General features: G+C 33.8%; 5 protein-coding genes across 5 annotated transcripts; 3 read left to right on the top strand and 2 right to left on the bottom strand.

The window, feature by feature from the left end:
- Window positions 1–1,117: 1,117 nt before the first annotated feature.
- LOC124934179 lies at window positions 1,118–2,647 on the top strand. The gene is made up of 3 exons (XM_047474669.1): window positions 1,118–2,073; window positions 2,148–2,203; window positions 2,413–2,647. The coding sequence occupies exons 1-3, from the start codon at window positions 1,162–1,164 to the stop codon at window positions 2,414–2,416; spliced, it is 972 nt and encodes a 323-aa protein (XP_047330625.1). The 5' UTR covers window positions 1,118–1,161; the 3' UTR covers window positions 2,417–2,647.
- Window positions 2,648–4,689: 2,042 nt separating this feature from the next.
- On the top strand, window positions 4,690–10,663 carry LOC124935011 (protein BREAST CANCER SUSCEPTIBILITY 2 homolog B-like). Its single transcript, XM_047475478.1, has 19 exons — window positions 4,690–4,946; window positions 5,043–5,195; window positions 5,432–6,385; window positions 6,490–6,599; window positions 6,684–6,835; window positions 7,074–7,196; window positions 7,296–7,496; window positions 7,566–7,647; window positions 7,736–7,786; window positions 7,874–7,949; window positions 8,040–8,151; window positions 8,228–8,299; window positions 8,451–8,640; window positions 8,792–8,974; window positions 9,083–9,225; window positions 9,314–9,376; window positions 9,463–9,673; window positions 9,913–10,080; window positions 10,172–10,663. The coding sequence occupies exons 1-19, from the start codon at window positions 4,799–4,801 to the stop codon at window positions 10,217–10,219; spliced, it is 3,240 nt and encodes a 1,079-aa protein (XP_047331434.1). The 5' UTR covers window positions 4,690–4,798; the 3' UTR covers window positions 10,220–10,663.
- Window positions 10,410–12,092, bottom strand: LOC124935010 (protein trichome birefringence-like 34). The gene is made up of 5 exons (XM_047475476.1): window positions 11,712–12,092; window positions 11,467–11,641; window positions 11,190–11,386; window positions 10,868–11,026; window positions 10,410–10,792 (listed from the first exon to the last, which is right to left on the bottom strand). The coding sequence occupies exons 1-5, from the start codon at window positions 12,089–12,091 to the stop codon at window positions 10,450–10,452; spliced, it is 1,254 nt and encodes a 417-aa protein (XP_047331432.1). The 5' UTR covers window position 12,092; the 3' UTR covers window positions 10,410–10,449.
- A 1,395-nt stretch (window positions 12,093–13,487) lies between these two features.
- On the bottom strand, window positions 13,488–14,768 carry LOC124936181 (abscisic acid receptor PYL4-like). Its single transcript, XM_047476652.1, has one exon. It carries the CDS (start codon window positions 14,303–14,305, stop codon window positions 13,733–13,735), a length of 573 nt encoding a protein of 190 aa, XP_047332608.1. The 5' UTR covers window positions 14,306–14,768; the 3' UTR covers window positions 13,488–13,732.
- A 3,047-nt stretch (window positions 14,769–17,815) lies between these two features.
- LOC124936523 (probable L-type lectin-domain containing receptor kinase VI.1) lies at window positions 17,816–20,040 on the top strand. The gene has a single exon (XM_047477027.1). It carries the CDS (start codon window positions 17,869–17,871, stop codon window positions 19,912–19,914), a length of 2,046 nt encoding a protein of 681 aa, XP_047332983.1. The 5' UTR covers window positions 17,816–17,868; the 3' UTR covers window positions 19,915–20,040.
- The last annotated feature ends 525 nt before the right edge of the window (window positions 20,041–20,565 follow it).

Raw genomic sequence — 20,565 nt, 5'->3', positions numbered from 1 at the left:
ATTATAAGTTTTTTTTACAAGAAAAGAGAAAAAAAAGGTCCGACTCCCTCTCATTTCCACATAGAATAATTATTTCTGTTTTCTTTTTTTTCACGTACAATAATTCTTCTTCATTTCAAACTCCCTCTCATTTTCTCTCAAACATTCTTTCTCTTCAATCTATCTCCACTCAAACTCCATCTCATTTCGTTAAAACCCTCCATCTTTTCGATCTATTTCCGCTCAAACTTCCTCTCATTTTCGTTAAAACCCTCCATCTCTTCAATCTATCTCCGCTCAAACTCTCTCTCATTTTTGCTCAAACCCTAACCTTAAGTATATACTGTTATTCAAACGAAATCCGCTCAAACCCTAATCCTAAGTATTCACTACTCTTCAAAAGGATTTCGCTCAAACCATAATCCTAAGTATCTGCTGCTCTTCAAACGGTATTCGCTCCTCTACTTCTTCTATTCAACTTATTATTCTTCTTTAAACGTTATTCAACTTCTTATTCTTTAAATGTTACTAAACTTATTCTTCTTCTATTTATAAAATTTTTCCTAGTACAAACCTTAAGTGTTTTTGTTACTAATTAGCATTTAGTTATTGTCATAGTAAGAATGTCAACAATAATAGAGAAGAACCTTTAGGTAAATGAAAACTTCAAATAGAGATGAAAGTTAACAGGAATTTATCGTTGTTGTACTGTTTTCATTAATGTGTTGTAATGTGTCGTATGCGTATGTCATATACTGTTTTGTGTGCCTTATTGATAAATATTATAAGCTTAAACGGTTAATATTCTGTTGTCTTATGTGTTAGACTATGTTGGATTTAGAATATTTAGTTGGTGATATATAACAGGAAGATTACAAAAAAAAATGTTGCTCGCTTTGACCCTTACTAGTGTTTGTGAAGGCTGTTTCTAAATCCAAGACTATAACTCCATAAAAAACAATACAACCTACGAGAAGAAATTTGAGGTAATCTTTCTGTTATATACAACTCCACTGAATTTTCTGTGAAATAAAATAAAAACAACATTAAAAACCCTAACTAAAAACAAATGAGAACATATAAAATTTATGCAAGTAAATTTAGTTTTAAGTAAAATCTTATGATATATATATGTTCTATACAGACAAGTTCACGAGCCTCTCTTCCTCTCTCGTCAAGACAATGGATGATCTACCATTGAACAAGATACAGATCTCAGGTCCAACCTTAGCCGCCATGATTCAACGTTTCCTTTCTTCATCCGGCGACATAGACGGACTCCTCTTCGGCCGCGTTACTCAAATCACCACCGCCAATTTCTCCGACGACACTCCCACTAATTCCTCCTCCTCCGAATCCCCCACTATCGAAGCAATCGTAACATCCTTCGTTTCCTTCAACTCAAATTCCACTTTCTACGACTCCTCAGGTGACATCTCCGCCGTATCTCTACAACGTCTTCTTTCTTCATTCTCCGATCAATTAATCAACCATTCACTCATAGGATGGTTTTCTGGTCGAAGAAAAACCCTAATTCGTCCTTCTTTACGCGAGTCATTGGTAACCGCTTCTCTTTCTTCTGATATTCAATTTTCACTTCAAGTTGAGAACTCTTCAAATTCATACACATTTTTTCCCCCTTGCGTGTTCCTTCTTTTTACTACTCCTATTCAAGAACAATTAATCCACACTCATGAGTATAGAGCTTACCAATTTCGATATCCAAATGATAGTTTTGAGCCGAAGACCCTCGATGTGGTCAATATTGGTCCGGTTTTTCGGGGGCATTATAATTCGTTTAGCCCTAATTCATCTTTTCCAGCTATACAGTGTGAATTGAAGGGATTTAGCTCCATGGCAGAGGATGGAAAAGTAGATGGAGAATGTTTGAAGGATATTAAGAAGTTAGGGAATGACCAGAAAGAACTGGATATGTTAGTGGAAGGTTTTGAGATCAGCCGATTAGGTAAGTTGATGGGTCCAGAAGCTGCACATTACACTGCGGAAATTGATCATCTTTATGAGAAAATGTTGGTGAAATTGGATGGGTTGGCTAGGCTTGTTGAGAAGAGCTCAATTAAGGTGTTGGAACAGGTAAAATCTTGCAAGATGATCTTTCTTGATCTTGAGTTAGTCTATTGTAATTGATTTGATGAATATGTTTCCAGGAGAATCTGAATTCGAAGTTGAGATTTAAGGTTGCTGGCACGGAGACAGATTCGAGGTAAAATTTGTCATTCCTTATATATGAGCTTAAACATGTATAGAAGAAGCAAGCTCTAGCTCCATTTTTATTAGATTTCTCATCCACGTCATTGTCACATTTGAAAATTGAACTTTGTTAGACCTATGTCTTTCAATGCCAATGTTGTTATATGTATATACCGGATTGAATGTTTCTCTTATGCGGTTATGATGGATATGTTTAAATAGGTAAGGCAACAAGCAAATCTGCTGCTCGATTTTTTGAAGGATTTCCAGATTGCAGTGCAAATAGGCGATGAATATGATGATCATATATGCTGCTTGATTGTTTGACGGATTTCAAGATTGTAGTACAAAATACTTTTAGGTCAATTTTGCATCTGTGAGATGGCTCAAGTAACTGTCATCTTATACATCTATAGATATTGCTCGTTTTAGACTCTAATTGTTGTGTTCATAACTACCTCTGTTCTCTATGGTTTTGTTTTTGAACTCGAGTTTCTTAGCATCTTCGCAATTATTGGACTAAACTACTTGCTAAGTAAGTTCCTTAACATCCGATGCCTAGGGTTGAGCAAACGGGTAAACTCAACCTGTATTACCCAACCCATATTCAACGCAAATTAAATTTACTCAACCTATATTATTTTACTAATATGAGTTGGGTTGGGTAACCCAAATTATTTTTTTATTTAATATGTATTTGACTCATTTAAAACATTTTTATCCATTTAATACGTTTTTGACATTTTTAACACGTTTTTTACGTTTAACATGTTTCTCATGTTTTTTACACGTTTAATACGTTTTTTACACGTTTAACATTTATCACGTTTTTTGCACATTTAATACGTTGAAAATGTTTTTGACACGTTGAACACATTTTTTTTTATGTTTTTTTGCATGTTTAACACGTTTTTGACATGTTTGACACGTTTTTCACGATTATAACACATTTTGACACGTTTTTTGCACGCTTAACACGTTTAACATGTTTTAAACGTTTTTCACGTTTTTGACACGTTTAATATGTTTTTAACATGTTTTGACACGGTTAACATGTTTTCACGTTTTTACGCGTTTAGTATGTTTTTAACACGTTTAACATATTTTTGTCACGTTTTGGCACGTTTAACACACTTTTAACATGTTTAACATGTTTCTCACATTTTTGACACATTTAATATGTTTTTCACACATTTAATGTGCCAAAACGTGAAGAATGTGTTAAACATGTCAAAAATATGAAAAACGTGTTAAACATGTAAAAAATGTGTTTAACGTGCCCAAAATATGTTAAAACTTGTCTAAACGTGTTAACGTGCAAAAAAAACATGTTAAACATGTCAAAAATATGTTAAATGTGTTAAACGTGTCAGAAACGCGAAAAACGTATTAAATGTACAAAAACATGTTAAATGAGCAAAAAAACGTGTTCAACAAGTTAAAAACGTGTTAATCGTGTCAAAAATGTGTAAAACGTGTTAAATGTGTGAAAAACGTGTAAACGTGTTAAATATGTCAAAAATGTGTTCGACTTGAAGTTGGAAAATGATTAGTTTATATTGGATTAATAATAGAGAATTAAATTAAATTTAATTAATTTGAGTAACCCTAACCCAACCCGAATTAAACCTAACTCATATTCAACCAAACTCAAATTAATTTATCCAAATTAATATTTTGGGTAGGGTTGGATTTGAGTAAACCCAAATTATGCTCACCCCTACCGATACCTAGTTTGATTAAAACGCAAATTATTTAAAATATTACACCTTCATTTCTGACCTTATGAAAAAATATGTAAAAACATGTAGACTTTTTTAGTGGTGTTCAATATTTGGTCTGAATTAGATTTTAAACCAATTTGAATTTAAATACGATTTTTATTTGATTTTTGAGTTGAACTGAAAACTGAATTCATTATTTGTTATATATTATATAATTTATTACACATAATTAAATAATTATATATAATTTATTATATAATATATTAAAAAATTAAATTCAGTTTTGAATTGATTAAAAAATTCCAAATAATTCAAACTGAAGAAAGTCTTATTTTGTTACACTACCAAATCTGTAAAAGAAAGTCTTATTTTGTTTTTTATAGGTAAAAATTTGAACGCATTTTACATTATTTTTTTTAGTAAGTAATTGACATTTTTTAATTTTTTTTTTATTATCTCATTGAAAATTATATAGATAAAATATAATTTTGTATCAAAATAATTAATTTATAAAATGGGGGTTAAAAAGTGAAAATAATTTTATTTTTATTTAGTATAAAATATGTAATAAAAAAATTGTAAAGTCACATAAATTAGGGTTATATTTTGTTATGTTTGTCCAAGTCGATTTGTTTACTCAATACCAATAATTAACACTTTTATGTGAATCTTTTTATTTTTTGTTATAAAAAAAATATATAATTTTTTTTTTAAATTATATTGTTTGATATTCGTCCAAATAATCAAAAATATCTTTTGAAGTTTTTTTTAGAGACTAGCTTCCCTCTCCAGAACTTGAAGAGTCTTTCCCTCCTTATTTTTCAGCTTTTCGCGCTTTCAAATTCGTCGCCTTTTCCCCCCTGCGACCACAACTTCGCCGGAAAATGTCGACGTGGCAGATAGTTTCCGACGTCGAGAATGGTTTCAGTTGGGAGATCTCCCAGCAGTTACCTGATGAATCTTTACGCTCTTCGGTCTCACATTCTAACTCCATATCTCGCCTCCCATCCATGTCCGATCTCTTGCTTCAAGGTATTTATCGATTCTTTACCTCATATATATATAGGTATCATCTTTCAATTGATGTTCTTACGCTTTTCTGCTGCTTTATCAACTTCTTGACTATAGAATGTAGAAATGTTCCCATACCTACCAACGATGAAGTCAATAGTCCACCAATGTTTAGAAGCGGTTCAGGCAAGGCTGTTACAGTCAAACAATCCTCCATATCTAAAGCTTTATCCATCCTTGGAGATGACGGTGGTGAATTGTCTGATGCAGGTCATTTGTTTTTTTTTTCTCTAGCGCCTTTTCAACTAAATTGTGCAAATTAGTTACAATTTCACCACTCATATGAATTTCAAGTTGTGCAATGATATTTTTTATTTACAAAAATGAACTTTATGTAGAAGTTTGGACAATGGAACCTCAAATTGAAAGTTTTGAATTTTGATCTTGTGCCAGTCATTGAATTGAGAAACAGTTATGTATCTAACAACTGTTTCTAAAAACTGCAGGGAATTTGTTTGGTGGAAGCAGTAACATTTGTTCCAATTCAATGTTCATGACAGGCTCAGGAAAGAAGGTTAACATATCCTCCACGGGCCTTGCACGAGCTAAGACATTGTTAGGCTTGGGTGATAATAATGATACCGAGACTTCCCCAATGTTGAAACAATCAGTCAATCAATCATCTTTCTTGGAGATGAAAACAAATGTCATGAACATAGGTTCTGACCCTGTCACCCCATTCAGTTCTAAGAACATTTTACCTGAAACATTCTCAAGAAATGAGATGATTCCCGATCTTTTATGTGGTGATAAAAAAACACCCCCAATCAAGTTTCACACTGCAGGTGGAAGATCATTGTCAGTGTCAAGTGGCGCATTACAACGTGCAATGAATCTTCTAGGGGGTCCAGATATGGATTTCACAAATGAAACAGAAGATAATTCCCCATCTATCTCCAAACAAGGTGAAATCAGTGATGTCTCAGCTAGTAAATTGAGAAATCCTAGATCTATTGTTTCCTGTAAAGAAATATCAAGGAAAAGCATGCCAAAGATCTTTGTCTCCCCTCTTCGATCAGCCCCTGATGGTAAACATACATCAATAGAATTAAATAATGTAATATCAGGAGTTAACTTAAGCAAAGCCTTCAAGGCAGCAGATTGTGATGACACTTGCCAACCTTCTGATATAACACCTTCAAGAAGAAAGCCTCCTCGAAGCCGTTATGACATATCAGGGGATTCTTTGACTAGTGGAGTGCGTTTAAATGCTAATGCAAAAGAATCACCTGGTAGAGTACTGACTGATATCTCCAATACCATCAGAATTTCTGACGCAGACAAACAATTAACAGGAGGAAAACGGAGTCTTGGAGGAAGAAATTCCGTTTCCCCATTTAAAAGACCTCGCACTGCCAAATTCATAGCCCCTCTGAATATCATTTCATCTGATTCTATTGGTAACTCTATGAAGATTTTCGAGTCTTTTTGTATATTCTCGCATGATATTTATTTCTGCATGGTTGATATATTTTCTCATTCATACTACTATTAACTATTTCAGATGCTGAGGAATCTAGTAACAGAAGAAAGCTTACCACTTGCTACCCATTTCAATCCTCAAGGGCATACATCAAAGAATACCTTGTAGTGCCTCCTTTCCACACGGATGTGGTAAATGTGTCTTAAGTACTGACTTTATGATTTGTAGTGATTGTTTTTTATGTTGAGTTAATGACATTGCACTTTGATTGACAGAAGAACTTGCCTGAACAAATAAAGAAGATGGATTCATATAGTGCAGAAAGTTACACTTTTGATGATATCGTTGGTGTGAAGAGTATGGGGGTAGAAGCTTTCCATGTCTTGCTGATGGAGTCGGGAGCTTCTGCACACCATGCTTCTAAAGAGTATGTCTTTCAAATCATGCCTATGAACTTCTCTAAAGGAAAAATGCCTTTTGTACGAACATACACTAAAAAAAAGACTTGAGCAACAATATTATTCCTCTTACATATTAAATTGGTTTCCACGTTGATCTAATTTGGTGCTTGAATTGACCCCAAAGTTCGCATTTGGGGTAAAGATTTGATTTACTACAATTATCTAGGGAGTAGTCTAATTGGTGCTCTCACTTGACTTCTGTAGGTGGGTTGCAAATCACTACAAGTGGATTGTTTGGAAACTTGCATGCTATGAAAGATGCTATGCATCCAAATTTTCTGGGAATCTTTTGACAGTTTCTAATGTGCTTGCAGAAATAAAGTACAGGTACAAAAGGTTCATCTGAATATTTAGTTTTTAGGAAGCTGTTTACTCTAAGTTGTGGTTTACAGTGCATGGTAAAAATGTGGTGCTACTTTGATATAGATATGACAGAGAAGCGAACCATGGCCATAGATCTGCAATAAAGAAGATTCTTGAAGGAGATCAACCACCTTCTTCAATGTTGGTGCTCTGTATAGCTTCTATCAGTGATTCTAGTGGTGAATTAAAAAGAGAAACTCAGCCAGTGGCATCAAATGGAACTGAAAGTGGAAAAACCTGGACACTGGAGCTAACAGATGGATGGTAAGATAAGTTTGTAATATGTCCCTAAACTTGATATTATTCTTAATATGAATGCTACTAATCTTTCAGGTATTCACTGAATGCTGTATTAGATGCATCGCTAAGACATAACTTAGCAGCTGGGAAATTGTTTGTGGGACAGAAACTTAGGGTACTACACCACTACTTTCATTTCTTACATTTCCAGTAATGTCTTTTGTCAGAAGTGCCAAAGGTTGACATTATGTTTCCTGTGGAAGGTATGGGGAGCTGGATTATGCAATTGGGTTGGACCTGTTACCCCCTTTGAGGTAGTACTTCTAGTAATTGTCTGAATGCGAAATGGGATATCTATCTTAGTTTTGGGCTGAATCATGCATTTGTTTTAACAATATCAGGCATCAAATTCTGTGAGTCTCCAGTTGCACATCAATGGAACTTATAGAGCACATTGGTCCGACCGTTTAGGAATATGCAAGTGTCTATATTCTTACTATTTTTCTAATACAGTCAATTAGTTTTCATCTAATATGGTCTTGCAAACCTTCTGATTTATATGTCTAGGCAAGGGTGTTGGTGTTCCATTGGCATTTAACTGCATCAAAGCGTTTGGAGGTTCAGTTCCTTGCACAGTAATCGGAGTGCAAAGAATCTACCCTGTACTCTATAGGGAGAGGTAATCTGAAGTTGAAAATTTGTAATCGATCCACCCTTCCCAATACAATCACAGTTATATTCAAATTCTTCTCCAGGTTAACTGGTGGAGGATTTATAGTAAGGTCAGAAAGGATGGAGGAAAGCATTGTAGAGCTTTATAACCAGAGGTACTATCCATCCTTCTAAATTATGGAACGCAGTATCGGACCATCTAACTTCCGCATCATTATCCTCCCAGGGAAACATAAGAGCTTATTTTTTTCCTTAAAGAAATTGAACAGAACCTAATCTAGTAATATTCTGTAAATCCTTTTCCAGGCGCTCAGCTGTAGCAGAAGGCATCATGTCAGAATTTCAGAGTACTCGTGATAATACCAACAATGATAACACCAGCGAAGGAGCCAAGATCCTAAAAATGCTAGAAAATGCAGCTGAACCTGAAGTGTTGATGGCAGAGATGAGTTTGGAGCAGCTCACGTCTTTTGCCACTTACAAAGCAAAATTGGAGGTATTAGAGGAATGGTGTAGTTAGTTTCTAGTATTCTGAATGATTTTGCATCTGATTTGACATAAATTTCACATATGTTAATATCCAAGTACATTTGCATTCCTCTGATTATATTTAGTACGAGTTTGTTAACAATGAATTATAATTTTAGGCAACAAGGGAATCTGACATGAAGAAATCACTTGAAAAATCACTTGGAGATGCTGGTTTAGACTCCAGAAATGTCTTTCCATTTATGCGGGTGAGAGTTGTTGGCTTGACTGTTAAAAATCGTAAAATGAAGCGCTGTTCAGGAAGGGGCATAATAACCATCTGGAACCCATCTGAGAAGCTGGTGAGACCTGGTTGCTCAATGACAAATATAATTTACTATGTAGCTTTTTTGTAGTGATAACTAGTAGTAATTAATTTCAATTGAAAATCTTGAATAAATGTTGAACAGAAATTACAGTTAGTTGAAGGGAAAGCATATTCTGTTGCTGGGCTCGTACCTTTAAGTTTGGATGTAGAGAACCTCTACTTGCAAGCAAAAGAATCTTCAACCAAATGGCTCCCCTTATCTGAGATGGCAGTTAAAAATTTCAAGTAAACGTTTTCTTCATTTGTTTTCCTAGGAATTTCACACAAAAATTCTGATTCCTGCTCCAAGTGATGTTTGTAAATATCTCTTCAGGTCGTTCTTCAGTCCTCGTCAGAACATGCCAATATCTAAATTAGACGAGATTCCTTTATCCAGGTCCTTTTGGCCTTTTGTTTGGCTTGAACATATGTATATTATAATGGACTATGCCTGTCCTTACAATTGCACTTTTTGTTTCTCAGTGAATTTGACATAGCTGCAGTTGTTGTATATGTGGGGGAGGTGTTTGCCGATGCTAACCAGAAGAAGCAATGGGTGTTTGTAACCGATGGTTCCATATTCAAGTCTCAGTGTGAAGGATCATCTACTTCTCTGCTTGCGATTAGCTTCAGCTCACCAAACTTAAATTGTGATTCATATGCACCAGTTAGCCATAAACTTGTTGGCTCAGTGGTAAGCATGCATAAGGAATTTCCATTCATCTTTTGATACACACTTTATTTACAACTAATTAATTACTCAAAATGATTTATCAAATGATTTTCCATTTAAATCGACAATACCTGAATTTAATAAATGAAATTTTGTGTTGAGTTGCATCTCTAACTTGTTAAACAGTTTCTGAAAACATTTTGCAAATTACTCTTCTGACTCTTAGTTACAAATTTGGGCACAATATATTCTTTTCACAGCTTGGCTTTTGCAATATCATAAAGAGAGTGATGGATCAGAAAAATCATCTATATGTTGCTGAAACAACGGAAAACTCAATTTATTTTCTAAGTTGTGATCACTTGTCTTGCTCTCACTTGAAAGAAGCTGCTACTTCTGTTGAAAGATGGGCCAAGAGCTCTCCCTCGGTAATGTGTTGATCTAATTTCATAATTAGTAGTACAGGAGTAAGAGGCCTCAGATATTAATTAACTTGTTCTCTTGTTTCACTTATTGCAGACAGCTGATGAGCTTCGAGAAAAGATTACTTCTATCATTCATAGATAGCTGTTCTCTTGTTTCACTTATTTGCTTGTTATTATTAAATTATCTATAAGTTCATGTCATCTACAACTGGAATGTCATTTCTTCGATATCATTTAGTAAGTTTCTGCATAATTTTGTTATTTAATCGATATCTGAGTCAAATTTCTGATCTGAATGTTTTGTTAATTTGGTACAGAACAAAAGGCTGCAATTGAGAAGCCCTCCAAGCAAAAAAGAGAGAAGAAAATCAATTAAAAAAGATGAGCATAGAGAAGTTGATTCCAGACATCAGGTATGCCTGGTAGGCACCAATGAATACAGTCTGAATAGGAAGTAGGCTTGGCTAGTTGCTCCTCTGTAGGAGGATCCCATTGCTTTCTATAAATAGATGGATGCCCGTCTTTTCTGTATTCTGATAGCTGTGTAATGTTAATCATTTGAACTTTTATGCCTCTTTTTTCCAAATTATTGATTGCATCCTCAACAACTTTCATCATCTTCGGGTCTGTTCCACTTCCAGTATAACCTTCTTTTGTTATAGGCTCTGTTTCTCCATAACAATTTTCTTCATCCGCTCTTCCCCATTCTTCTCCCCTACATTTATCTGAAATTATTATTATTCATCATTTTCGGAAAATGACAATCTAGATTAAGAAATTCTGTCCGTACCACTCGTGAGTTGGTGACATGCTGACAAAGAATGACCGCGTCCTGTTATGATCGACATGAATTTCTAACCATTCTGCCCATGTTTCCAGAGCCAACTCGTATGCTCGTAGCATCTCTATGTCTTTGTAAATTCCATTTCCATCATCAAATGAACCCCATCTGCTTTGTGTTGCATTATCCATTTGTTAGCCATTCATCTTTCTTGAGATATTCATGTCTTGTTTGATCTAGGGTTATGACTAACCAATGCCTTATTTGAACTAAGGTTTTTGAATAACTAAGTAGTTATTTTCAAATAATATTGTGTGAAGTAGTCACTTACAAAACATTCATGGTTGACCTTCTCCACCAAAGATAAGTATTAAAGATCAATATATCTGCATGAGTCCAATGCCTGGCATGATCCTCAATAGCTTTAACTCTAACAATCCTGTCAGGCAAACGATGCATGACAGGATCATCGGAGTTGGATTCGACCAATAGGGGAGCCCAATAGAACTCAATTGTTGCATTGTATTCCTTCATCAAATCCAATTAACCCAAAATTAGCTCTCTTATGAATATGCTTTGTTATTGAAACTGTGATGAGTTTTACATACATGAGCCGTGAATGTAATTAAGGAGCCATTATGGTGAATAGATTTCAGTGCAGGATCACGAACCACTGTCTCGGCCAGGCACACCATCGACACCCATTGACCCCGGTTTAAAGAGTCACCCACAAACACTAGTCTCTTGTTCCTCAATCTCTCCAATAGATTTGTGCCATTAAATCTATTTAGAAACAAACATTTTTAGTAAACATTTGATTATGAGAAACATATAGATAGATTGAGAGTGAGACCTTGGGAGATCACAACTGTGAGGCTGCCATCGCCAATGCTGATAACCCGAGTCTTTCCTCCCAAACTTCTGACAAGCAAGCTGGTCCGACATGAACGTACACTCGCGTTCATTATAGAGAGGATAGCTCACGTTATCAAATACCCATTTTCCATCGAACAAATTACAGCTTGTATTAGATGATATGTTGTCATAGCCTTCATTAATCTCGCTTCTCTTCAGCTCATCTTCAGCCAACTGTTCCCCTTCCCCGGCCATGTAAACCGCTCCCACTATCAACAGAGCCACCAACAGTGCCGCTAATGACTGAAAACTGCACCTGATTGTTGCCCATCCCATATTATTATTAGTACTGGCAGTACTCATGATAACCATTCCCATTCACAGTTGTTCTAAGGAATGTGTTTTATGTGTTTGGTTTATCCTATATAAAGTGGATAATTCTTCCCTGCTGTTGGGAAATGAAGGAATGATGAGGGGAGATTGATTTTGATGCTTTTAGTATAGTTCACTGAAAGCAACATATTTGGTGATCTGTCCATGTAAGTGGAATTGTCAGATTTGAGTAGGTGCTAGTAAGTAGAAATAATGAACCAGGCTATATATTACTATATTTGGATTAACTTATGTGATATTGGTGTTTGGTAGGAATATAAAAACTCAAGTTTTTAGGAGACTTGTTATAATGGGAAAATGTAAACAGTTGTAATTAGGTACAAAGGATTGTTGAGGGTTTCGTTGGAATCTCATTTTCAAATAATCTATCCACTCCTATATCCATATATATATATATAATATTGGATTTGATTTTTTGGTTACTAAGTTAGTTATCAAATCAAGTATATATATATATATATATATATATATATATCCAATCTTATATTGGGTTTGATCATTCATATTAAACATATTTTAAGCTAATAATAAAATTTATATTTTTATAGGTTTGGACGGATTTGAATATCTGTCCTTAAAAATGAAAATATGATGTCCTAAACCTTAAACCCTAGTATATATGTTTTTTTTCTTTTGAAAAATTAAATATTTCTAGAAATTAAAATAAAATGAAACAAGAGTGAATAAAATATATCTTGGACTTATTTAGAACCTTTTATATTTATTTTAAAATGTTTCGGTTATATTAAAAATGATAAAATTTGTGTAAGTACTACAATAAGGTATGACATGAGAAAATAAAAATATAAAAAAATAGAAAAGAAAAAAGTAGAATAATAAAATATAACTACGTTACCAAATTTCTAATCAAGTTCGTAGATCTTCGAGTATGTAAATTTTTTAGAAGAATGATTAACTCTCCAATTGATTTCACTAACTTTTCAGAACGAATTCCAAAAAGTATAATAATAATAATATTATGATAGCATTAAACATCTACGATAATTGATAGTCGACGATTTCTCTCAATAAAAAGGTAATTTGGATGATAATCTAAATATGCATGAAAGTCATATTAGACGCATCAATCCAAAATTTTCAACAACTACTAAAAAAAAACTCACTTAGCGAATTTCAGTAATACTTCACAAAAAAATTTATATACTAACCACCTCTCGATAATGCAAGAGTAATTGAGTTGTCGATTCAACCTTATCGTGACAAATACAACTTACTATAATACAACATTTTTCATTCATATATCATCCGATAAAAATCTATTATTAACTACTCTTTATCTAAAAAAAAAAAAAAAATCAGAATTAAAATATTTGCCTATCAAACACTTCTCTCAACAAAACCATATAAAATTATAAGAATGTATCACAAATAAAATTTGTTATTATAAATAAACCATTATCAAATTGAAGCCCTCTAATCCATACATGAGGGAAGGTCCACATATAATATTCGTGGCCCAATGTAGTTTATTAAAATATTATATAAAATGTGATTTATTTTACTGCTTATAAATGGTGATATGGTAATATCCACACACACACACACACACTTCCCCGTAAAACTAACTTAACTGAATCCGTTACTGGCCATAACCACCCAGAAAAGTTATCGGCAAGAAGAAGAAACGAGTTCCCGTCCGGCCAAGTTTTGTGCAATCTGAGCCAACGATTGAAGATTACATCTCACAATCATGTCAACAAACGCACACGTATCTTCTTTCGTATTACCGGCCGGCGTATCCACCACATACGATTCCACCACAACAGTACCGTCCGAGTTTGGATGCAGAGATGTAACGGATCGATAGTTCGAAAGACGATGATCGCCGCCAACGACGCTGAAGCTGATTACGTGACTCTCATCGTCAAGGATCTCGAGTCTTTCTTTGCTGTTCGCGGCAGGAAGTCCAGAGATCACGCTAATCTCGCGTACGGTTCCGACGCGGCCATCGCCGTTTATAACTTGACAGGTTTTAATGAAATGTTTGTAGGATTGTGGATTGTCGAATCGGCGAACGATTGACCAGACGGTGGAAATTGGAGCTGCGATTTCTTGGATTACGGTGGAGGAGATCTGGTTTGATTCAATCAGTTTGTTGTGTATGTGGTAGCGAGAAATAGATTCGGGAACATGAATGCTTGATTCAGTTGTGGATTGCAGTGGATGATCTGGAGGCATTGTGAGTAAAATTAAGGAAGATGAAGAGAGGTGAGTTTTGTGATTTGGTTGGAGATCGGTTTAAGTAACGAAGGTGAGGATTGAAATAGTACTGTGAATCTGTGATTAAGAGGGGAAGATAGATGTTAGAGCAATTGGCCGGCCACGCCCATCCCCTCAAGTTGCAGAGAAAAAGGGGAAGAAGAAGATGATAAAGTCACTTTTTGTGGTCCACTTTTCCTCCATACTCGTGAGTGCATATGCATTACAGATCCTTGCTATCTCAATCTTACTAAGATCTGTGTCAATTCATGTTGTTCTCTACATTGTCAAGCAGAATGAGTGAAGCAATCAACAATATCAATCTCAATCGAATGTTGGACCTGTGCTGCTTTCACTTCTTCAACCCTTTTTGGGTTTTCAGGTTTGTTCATTAGGGTTTTGGAAAAAAATTGGGTTATTTGGATGGGAAGATGTTTGGGAGAGACCATGAATTATTTGAATTTAATCCAAAATATCTTAAAATTAACAAATCGGGAATGGGGATACAAATAGAGATACTCGGGTTCGGGATCGTAAAATGAAAATCGAATTCGGATTATTTTTTAAAAATGATCAATTTAATAAAAAAATCGTTTAAGCACAACGATAAAAGTATAACATGAAAAAATAGTTAGGTACAAATTGAATACATCAAAAATCTTCAAGAAAAACAATAAAATCTTCACACGAATTCACAAATTTTTCGAATCTAATCTCTGACATCATGAATAATTTTTAACGGTCTTCTTTCGTTGTTAAAAGTTCTCCGATTTCTTTACAGCCAAATAATAACTAGAAAATACGGGTTATAAACTTCACTAACATTCAAATAGGGATAAGGTATCGGATGATATCCCTAAAGAAAGATCTGTTAATATTTTAAGATCCATCCCTCAAAACATAAAACCTTACAATTGGAATGCCTAATTTGTGAGTGTCCTTAACCGGTTTCTTTTATGCAATATACTGTCATCCCGTCGTTAGATATATCTCGAGACTCACGAGTAACTTCAGAATTCATTCGGTGGTTATTTCTCACTCATTCAATGCTTATAGAATTTTACATCTTCGCTGATTTATCAATTAACACACTGCCATCATGTAACTGGATGAAACTCACGAGTTTTTGAAGCTTGAAGAATACATCAACATTTCAACTTCTCGTCTTCAACTCCAAGTTTCCTTATAAGTCTAATATAATGTTTATATATTATACCTAACTTATATAACTAAATAATTAACATTTTAATATAATTTTTTATTATTTATATTTTAACAAAATTCAACCCTTTTTTTTTATTTTCAGATTTATTCTTTTGAGTTTTTAGAATAAACAAAAATTGGGTTATTTGGATCTATAAGATATTTCACATTTATGAGTGACAATGAGATGTTGAATTATATTTTCAGATCCACCCCTCAAAACATAAATCATTTACATTTGAATTGCCCCTCATCTCACAAATTGAGCTTTTTAAAGTTTTTTTTTTAAAAAAAAAGTTAGTATTATTGTCTAGGGTAATAATCTCCGCTCAACTTAAAATATTTTAGGAATAAAACTCGTGCCTTTTGATATTTTTTACCCTTTTGAGAAGTACCCTACAAAACTGTCTACTTAAAATTATCCTTTGACCCGTAAGTCCTGACACAAGGTAAGAATTCTAACTCTTTTATAGTCGTAAGGGCCACGAAGAAGAAGGCCCCAACCATGAGTGAACTAAAATTGGCGGAATGACATTAATGTATCCTATCGTTGACTCTAACTGTCTTTTTTGTTTTCACTTGTATGTGGTAATGGGCTAGCCAACCAATTGAAAGGAATTGTGGTCAAAGGAGGAGAAATGAAACACGGTTATGGCTATGGAAATTAAATGTCGGCCACTTTTTTCTTATTTTATTAATTCAACATCACAAGTAAGCAACCTATCAATTTAAACCAAGAAAATGTGTATTTATCAATATAATCATAAATTTCATAATATTTAAAGTGATTTTGCCTTTTTGGGTAAATTGAATATAATTTTTTTGATTTAGACAAATAAAATAATAATAATAATAAATAACAATTGAGACATCCCATATGTATAAGTAAATCACATTTGAAAATAATATCAAATTTATTTAAATATATAACAACATGATAGGTTTTCAGTTTTTACCCATGCTAACTTGTAAGGTCAAGCTATATAAGTCATTATATTTTTCTATAATAAATAATAGGCTTTGTTTGATTTTTAGATTATTTTAAATCATTCCTTTTGACAGAAAGTATAAATAAATAACTGAATAAATATAATAAATAAATTTAGAAAATAATGAAATGATTGATAATAGATTAAAATGTGAATTATTTGAAAAGTCTTGATGAAGTCCTAGCTAATTAGACGTGTTGGGTTTGAAGAATCTTTGATAAATTCAACGCCGTGGTTGAATAATAATAGCAAGCTTATTATTATTATTATTATTTTAATCACTTACAAAGTTGTGTAATTGATTGAACTCATTTTAAAATATCTCAACTTGCTGGGTTCCACATTGCCTTCCCTTCTCAACCTGTAACCTTAATTAAAACATTTAATTAAACTCCTTTTTAATCATTTATTTATCAACAAATTAAGAAAATGAAAAGGACTAATTAACTATACTAATATATATTATCATCCCTCCTTTCAAACTACCTTCAAATTAGACCAACCCATCTTTCAAACTAAGTTGTCTATCGAATAATATTAAAAATTATAAAAATAGCTTAAGCATAATAATAAAATAAACAAGTATTACATTAGAAAAAAAAACATAAAACATGAAAATAAACAATACAAACACGTTCCCAAATCAGATTATAATGTACGTAAATTTTCATAACAAAATTACGAAAACATATTGTACTATTATTGTTAGAGATGTATTTACATCAGGATTACAGAGTCTCAAATTGAACCCAATTTTTTATTTTTTTATTTATGAAGTCTATATATATTTAACTCTTTCAAAATATATTATTACAAAATTTTAACACCACAATTGTGACAAATTTTTTAAATTACATTTTTTCTTTAATTACATATTATTTTTTTCTCTTCATTTTCTTAAAATTCATCTCAAATTTTTTTCACTCCTAATTTCTGTATCAATTCATACGTATGATTTAATAATTTCTATCAAACAAAATATATAAATAAGACTTTAGTTGATAATTATTTTTTTAAGATATGGATAAATATAAGTATATTTTTTATTGTTTAAACTAGAGTTTATCCTTTTGAAAACAAGTTTATCATAATCAGACCCACAACTTTTCAAAGTGTGAATTGAATAGGGAGACATTTGATTAAGGTTTAAAGTCTTTGTATAATAAATTTCAAATAATTAACAAATTCTGATTTAAGGTTTTTCTCACAAGATCTACATCTTTCTTCTGACCATACCAAGTCAACATAGCTGCCCTTCTTCTCCAACCATCCATACATAAGAGGGTTACAAGTAGTAGTATTAGTCTTTGCTTTGCTTTGTTTTGCTTTTGGTTGTCTTGTTCCAAAAAAATGTCTGCTTTTTCATTCATCTTTCAACTCCTCCTTCTCCAAATCACACTACTCAAATCCAATTCACTTCAATTCTCCTTCACCGGATTCAGCCAACCAAACAACCTTATTCTTGATTTGTCAGCCAAACCCACTTCAGATGGAGCTTTACAGCTAACAGACAACAAACCAGCAAGTATTGGCCATGTTTTTTATCCACAACCCTTCAAGCTTTTCACAAACACCACCAATTCCATCAACATCACTTCCTTCACCACTTATTTTGTCTTCCAAATTGTAACTTCACCGGAGAAGACACCAGGACATGGTCTGGCCTTCGTCCTATCTCCTTCAAACAAAATCATGGGTGCTGAAGATGGCCACTTTCTGGGAATCTTAAATAATACCTCTAATGGGTTGTCTTCAAATAGAATTCTAGCAGTTGACTTTGATACAATATCCGGGTTCAATAAGACTGTAAACTTCGATACCAATCATGTAGGAATCAACATCAACAGCATGGAATCTGAAGAAAGAGAGAGCGTGGGTTATCATCCTAGTATGAATGATAATCGGTTGGAGTTTTTTAAATTGGTGGATGGAAATCCAATTCAGGCATGGATTGAATACAATGGAGATACAAAACGCTTGAATGTTACTGTTGCACCCATGAATCAAACCAAACCAATTGCCCCCTTGATTTCTCATCCGACTGATCTTTCTCTTTATCTTACAGAGGAAATGTATATTGGATTCTCATCTGCAACAGGCAAAAAGGAAATAAGTATTCATTACATTTTGGGATGGAATTTCAGCAGTAATGGATCAGGTAATCTTGACCTCGATCTTCAAAAGCTACCAGTTCAACCGAAATTGAAGAAAAGTAATTCCTACAGTCCTGTGGTTGAAGCCCTGATTGCGGTTTTATCAATTATTGCGCTTCTCTTCATTGGGTCTTTGGTTTTGATTGTGGTTTACAGAAGGAAGATGAGGTTTGAAAGATTGGAAGATTGGGAAATGGACAGCCCACATAGGTTTAACTACAATGATCTTTATTATGCGACAAAAGGGTTTAAGGAATCCCAATTGCTCGGATTTGGAGGATCTGGGTCTGTCTATAAGGGTATCCTCCCCACAACCAGGTCTGAAGTTGCGGTCAAGAAGATATCAGACCGTTCGAACCAGGGGATGAGGGAATTCTCAGCTGAAATCGAGTGTTTGGGGAGATTAAGGCATCGAAATCTAGTGAATCTTCAAGGATGGTGCAAGAAGAAAAACGATCTTCTTCTAATCTATGATTACATACCCAACGGGAGTCTTCATTCTCTGCTTTTCAAACCGAAGAACGGGTTCTTCTTGACGTGGGAACAGAGAATGAACATTGTAAACGGCACAGCAGCCGGTCTTTTGTATCTCCACGAGGAATGGGAACAGGTGGTGATTCATCGCGACGTGAAATTGAGCAATATACTAGTGGACGCGGATATGAATGCGCGATTGGGAGATTTCGGATTGGCGAGGTTATACGATCACAGCGAGGATTCTCACAACACGAATATTGTTGGTACTATAGGTTACATCGCGCCGGAATTAGCTCAATTGGGAATATCTTCAACGTGTTCGGACGTATTCGCGTTTGGGATTGTACTATTGGAAATCGCTACCGGGAAGGGACCCAATGTTCATGTTGAAGATGGTCGTGGGAATATACCGCTTGTTGATTGGGTTGAGGAGGGATTAGAGAATGGGGGATTATTTGAAATTGTTGATTCTCGATTGGGTTCTGATTTTGTAGAGAATGAAATTGAATTGGTGTTGAGAATTGGATTGCTCTGTTCTTGTCCTAAGGCAGAAGGAAGGCCTAGTATGAGACAAGTGAAGCGATATCTTGACGGGGATGATCCAATTCCAGACCGCGGCCGAAGCCGAATTGTCGAGGAGATTAAGGTTGTTGAGGGTGGTTCGCAGCGGTTGAACGATGTGTCGATTGAAGTCACGGCGGATTCAAATTCGTATTCGACGGTTGAGATGAAGGTTGTTACTTCGAGTTCGTTCGCGGGAAGATAAAAAAAAACTCTTATTTTGACTGAAGTAGATAGTCAAAAAATTTAACATTCTTATATAAACAGAAATATATAGTTGTTTTTTATAGTTTAATTGATTAATGTTTGTATAATTATATATAGATTGACAGCATTATTGTTTATTTTCAGAAAAGATACAATATCTATTCATTTAATTTTTGTTCCGAAGAATGTACATACATGTTGATAAAAATATAACACAAAATTATGACATTAAAAAATGTTACTCAATTGGTTATCGAGTTAATAAGTTCTTAATTGAAAACGATTAACTCTACGTTATTAAATTTTCATAACGAATTTCAAAAAAACGTATCAAACGACTGCAATTATGAATAACTTGACAAATGATTTAAGTGTTTAATGATTTTTGTGTTGGAGTAGGGGTTGACTACGTGAATGAAGATAAAATAGGAAAGTTCAAAGTAAATAATAATGAAAAAATATTAATTAACAAAGAATTTGTCCCATAACTATATAAGGTCAATATATGACCAGACCAAAACAGTAATAATTTTGTTTTTCTAATTTTCTATATAAAAGTTTCAAAGGAATAAAAGTAAAAGCATAACTAATTTAGTCAGACAAGAGTTTGCCTAATTATTTGGGTGGAAATTGACTCCAACCAATTTAA

The sequence above is a fragment of the Impatiens glandulifera genome, chromosome 4 (assembly GCF_907164915.1).
Source record: "Impatiens glandulifera chromosome 4, dImpGla2.1, whole genome shotgun sequence".
NCBI lineage: Eukaryota > Viridiplantae > Streptophyta > Magnoliopsida > Ericales > Balsaminaceae > Impatiens > Impatiens glandulifera.
This window is presented reverse-complemented; position numbering and strand designations above follow the sequence as displayed.

Bases quoted from the DNA above. Each gene is read 5' to 3' on its own strand.
- LOC124936181 (XM_047476652.1), bottom strand. From the start codon at position 14,305: ATGCCTCCAGATCATCCACTGCAATCCACAACTGAATCAAGCATTCAT.
- LOC124935011 (XM_047475478.1), top strand. From the start codon at position 4,799: ATGTCGACGTGGCAGATAGTTTCCGACGTCGAGAATGGTTTCAGTTGG. The intron at 4,947-5,042 runs GTATTTATCGAT...TCTTGACTATAG, and splicing joins GTCCGATCTCTTGCTTCAAG to AATGTAGAAATGTTCCCATA. The intron at 9,226-9,313 runs GTAAACGTTTTC...ATATCTCTTCAG, and splicing joins ATGGCAGTTAAAAATTTCAA to GTCGTTCTTCAGTCCTCGTC.
- LOC124936523 (XM_047477027.1), top strand. From the start codon at position 17,869: ATGTCTGCTTTTTCATTCATCTTTCAACTCCTCCTTCTCCAAATCACA.
- LOC124935010 (XM_047475476.1), bottom strand. From the start codon at position 12,091: ATGGGAATGGTTATCATGAGTACTGCCAGTACTAATAATAATATGGGA. The intron at 11,387-11,466 runs GTATGTAAAACT...GATTTGATGAAG, and splicing joins TAATTACATTCACGGCTCAT to GAATACAATGCAACAATTGA. The intron at 10,793-10,867 runs GTACGGACAGAA...AGATAAATGTAG, and splicing joins ATGTCACCAACTCACGAGTG to GGGAGAAGAATGGGGAAGAG.
- LOC124934179 (XM_047474669.1), top strand. From the start codon at position 1,162: ATGGATGATCTACCATTGAACAAGATACAGATCTCAGGTCCAACCTTA. The intron at 2,074-2,147 runs GTAAAATCTTGC...ATATGTTTCCAG, and splicing joins CAATTAAGGTGTTGGAACAG to GAGAATCTGAATTCGAAGTT.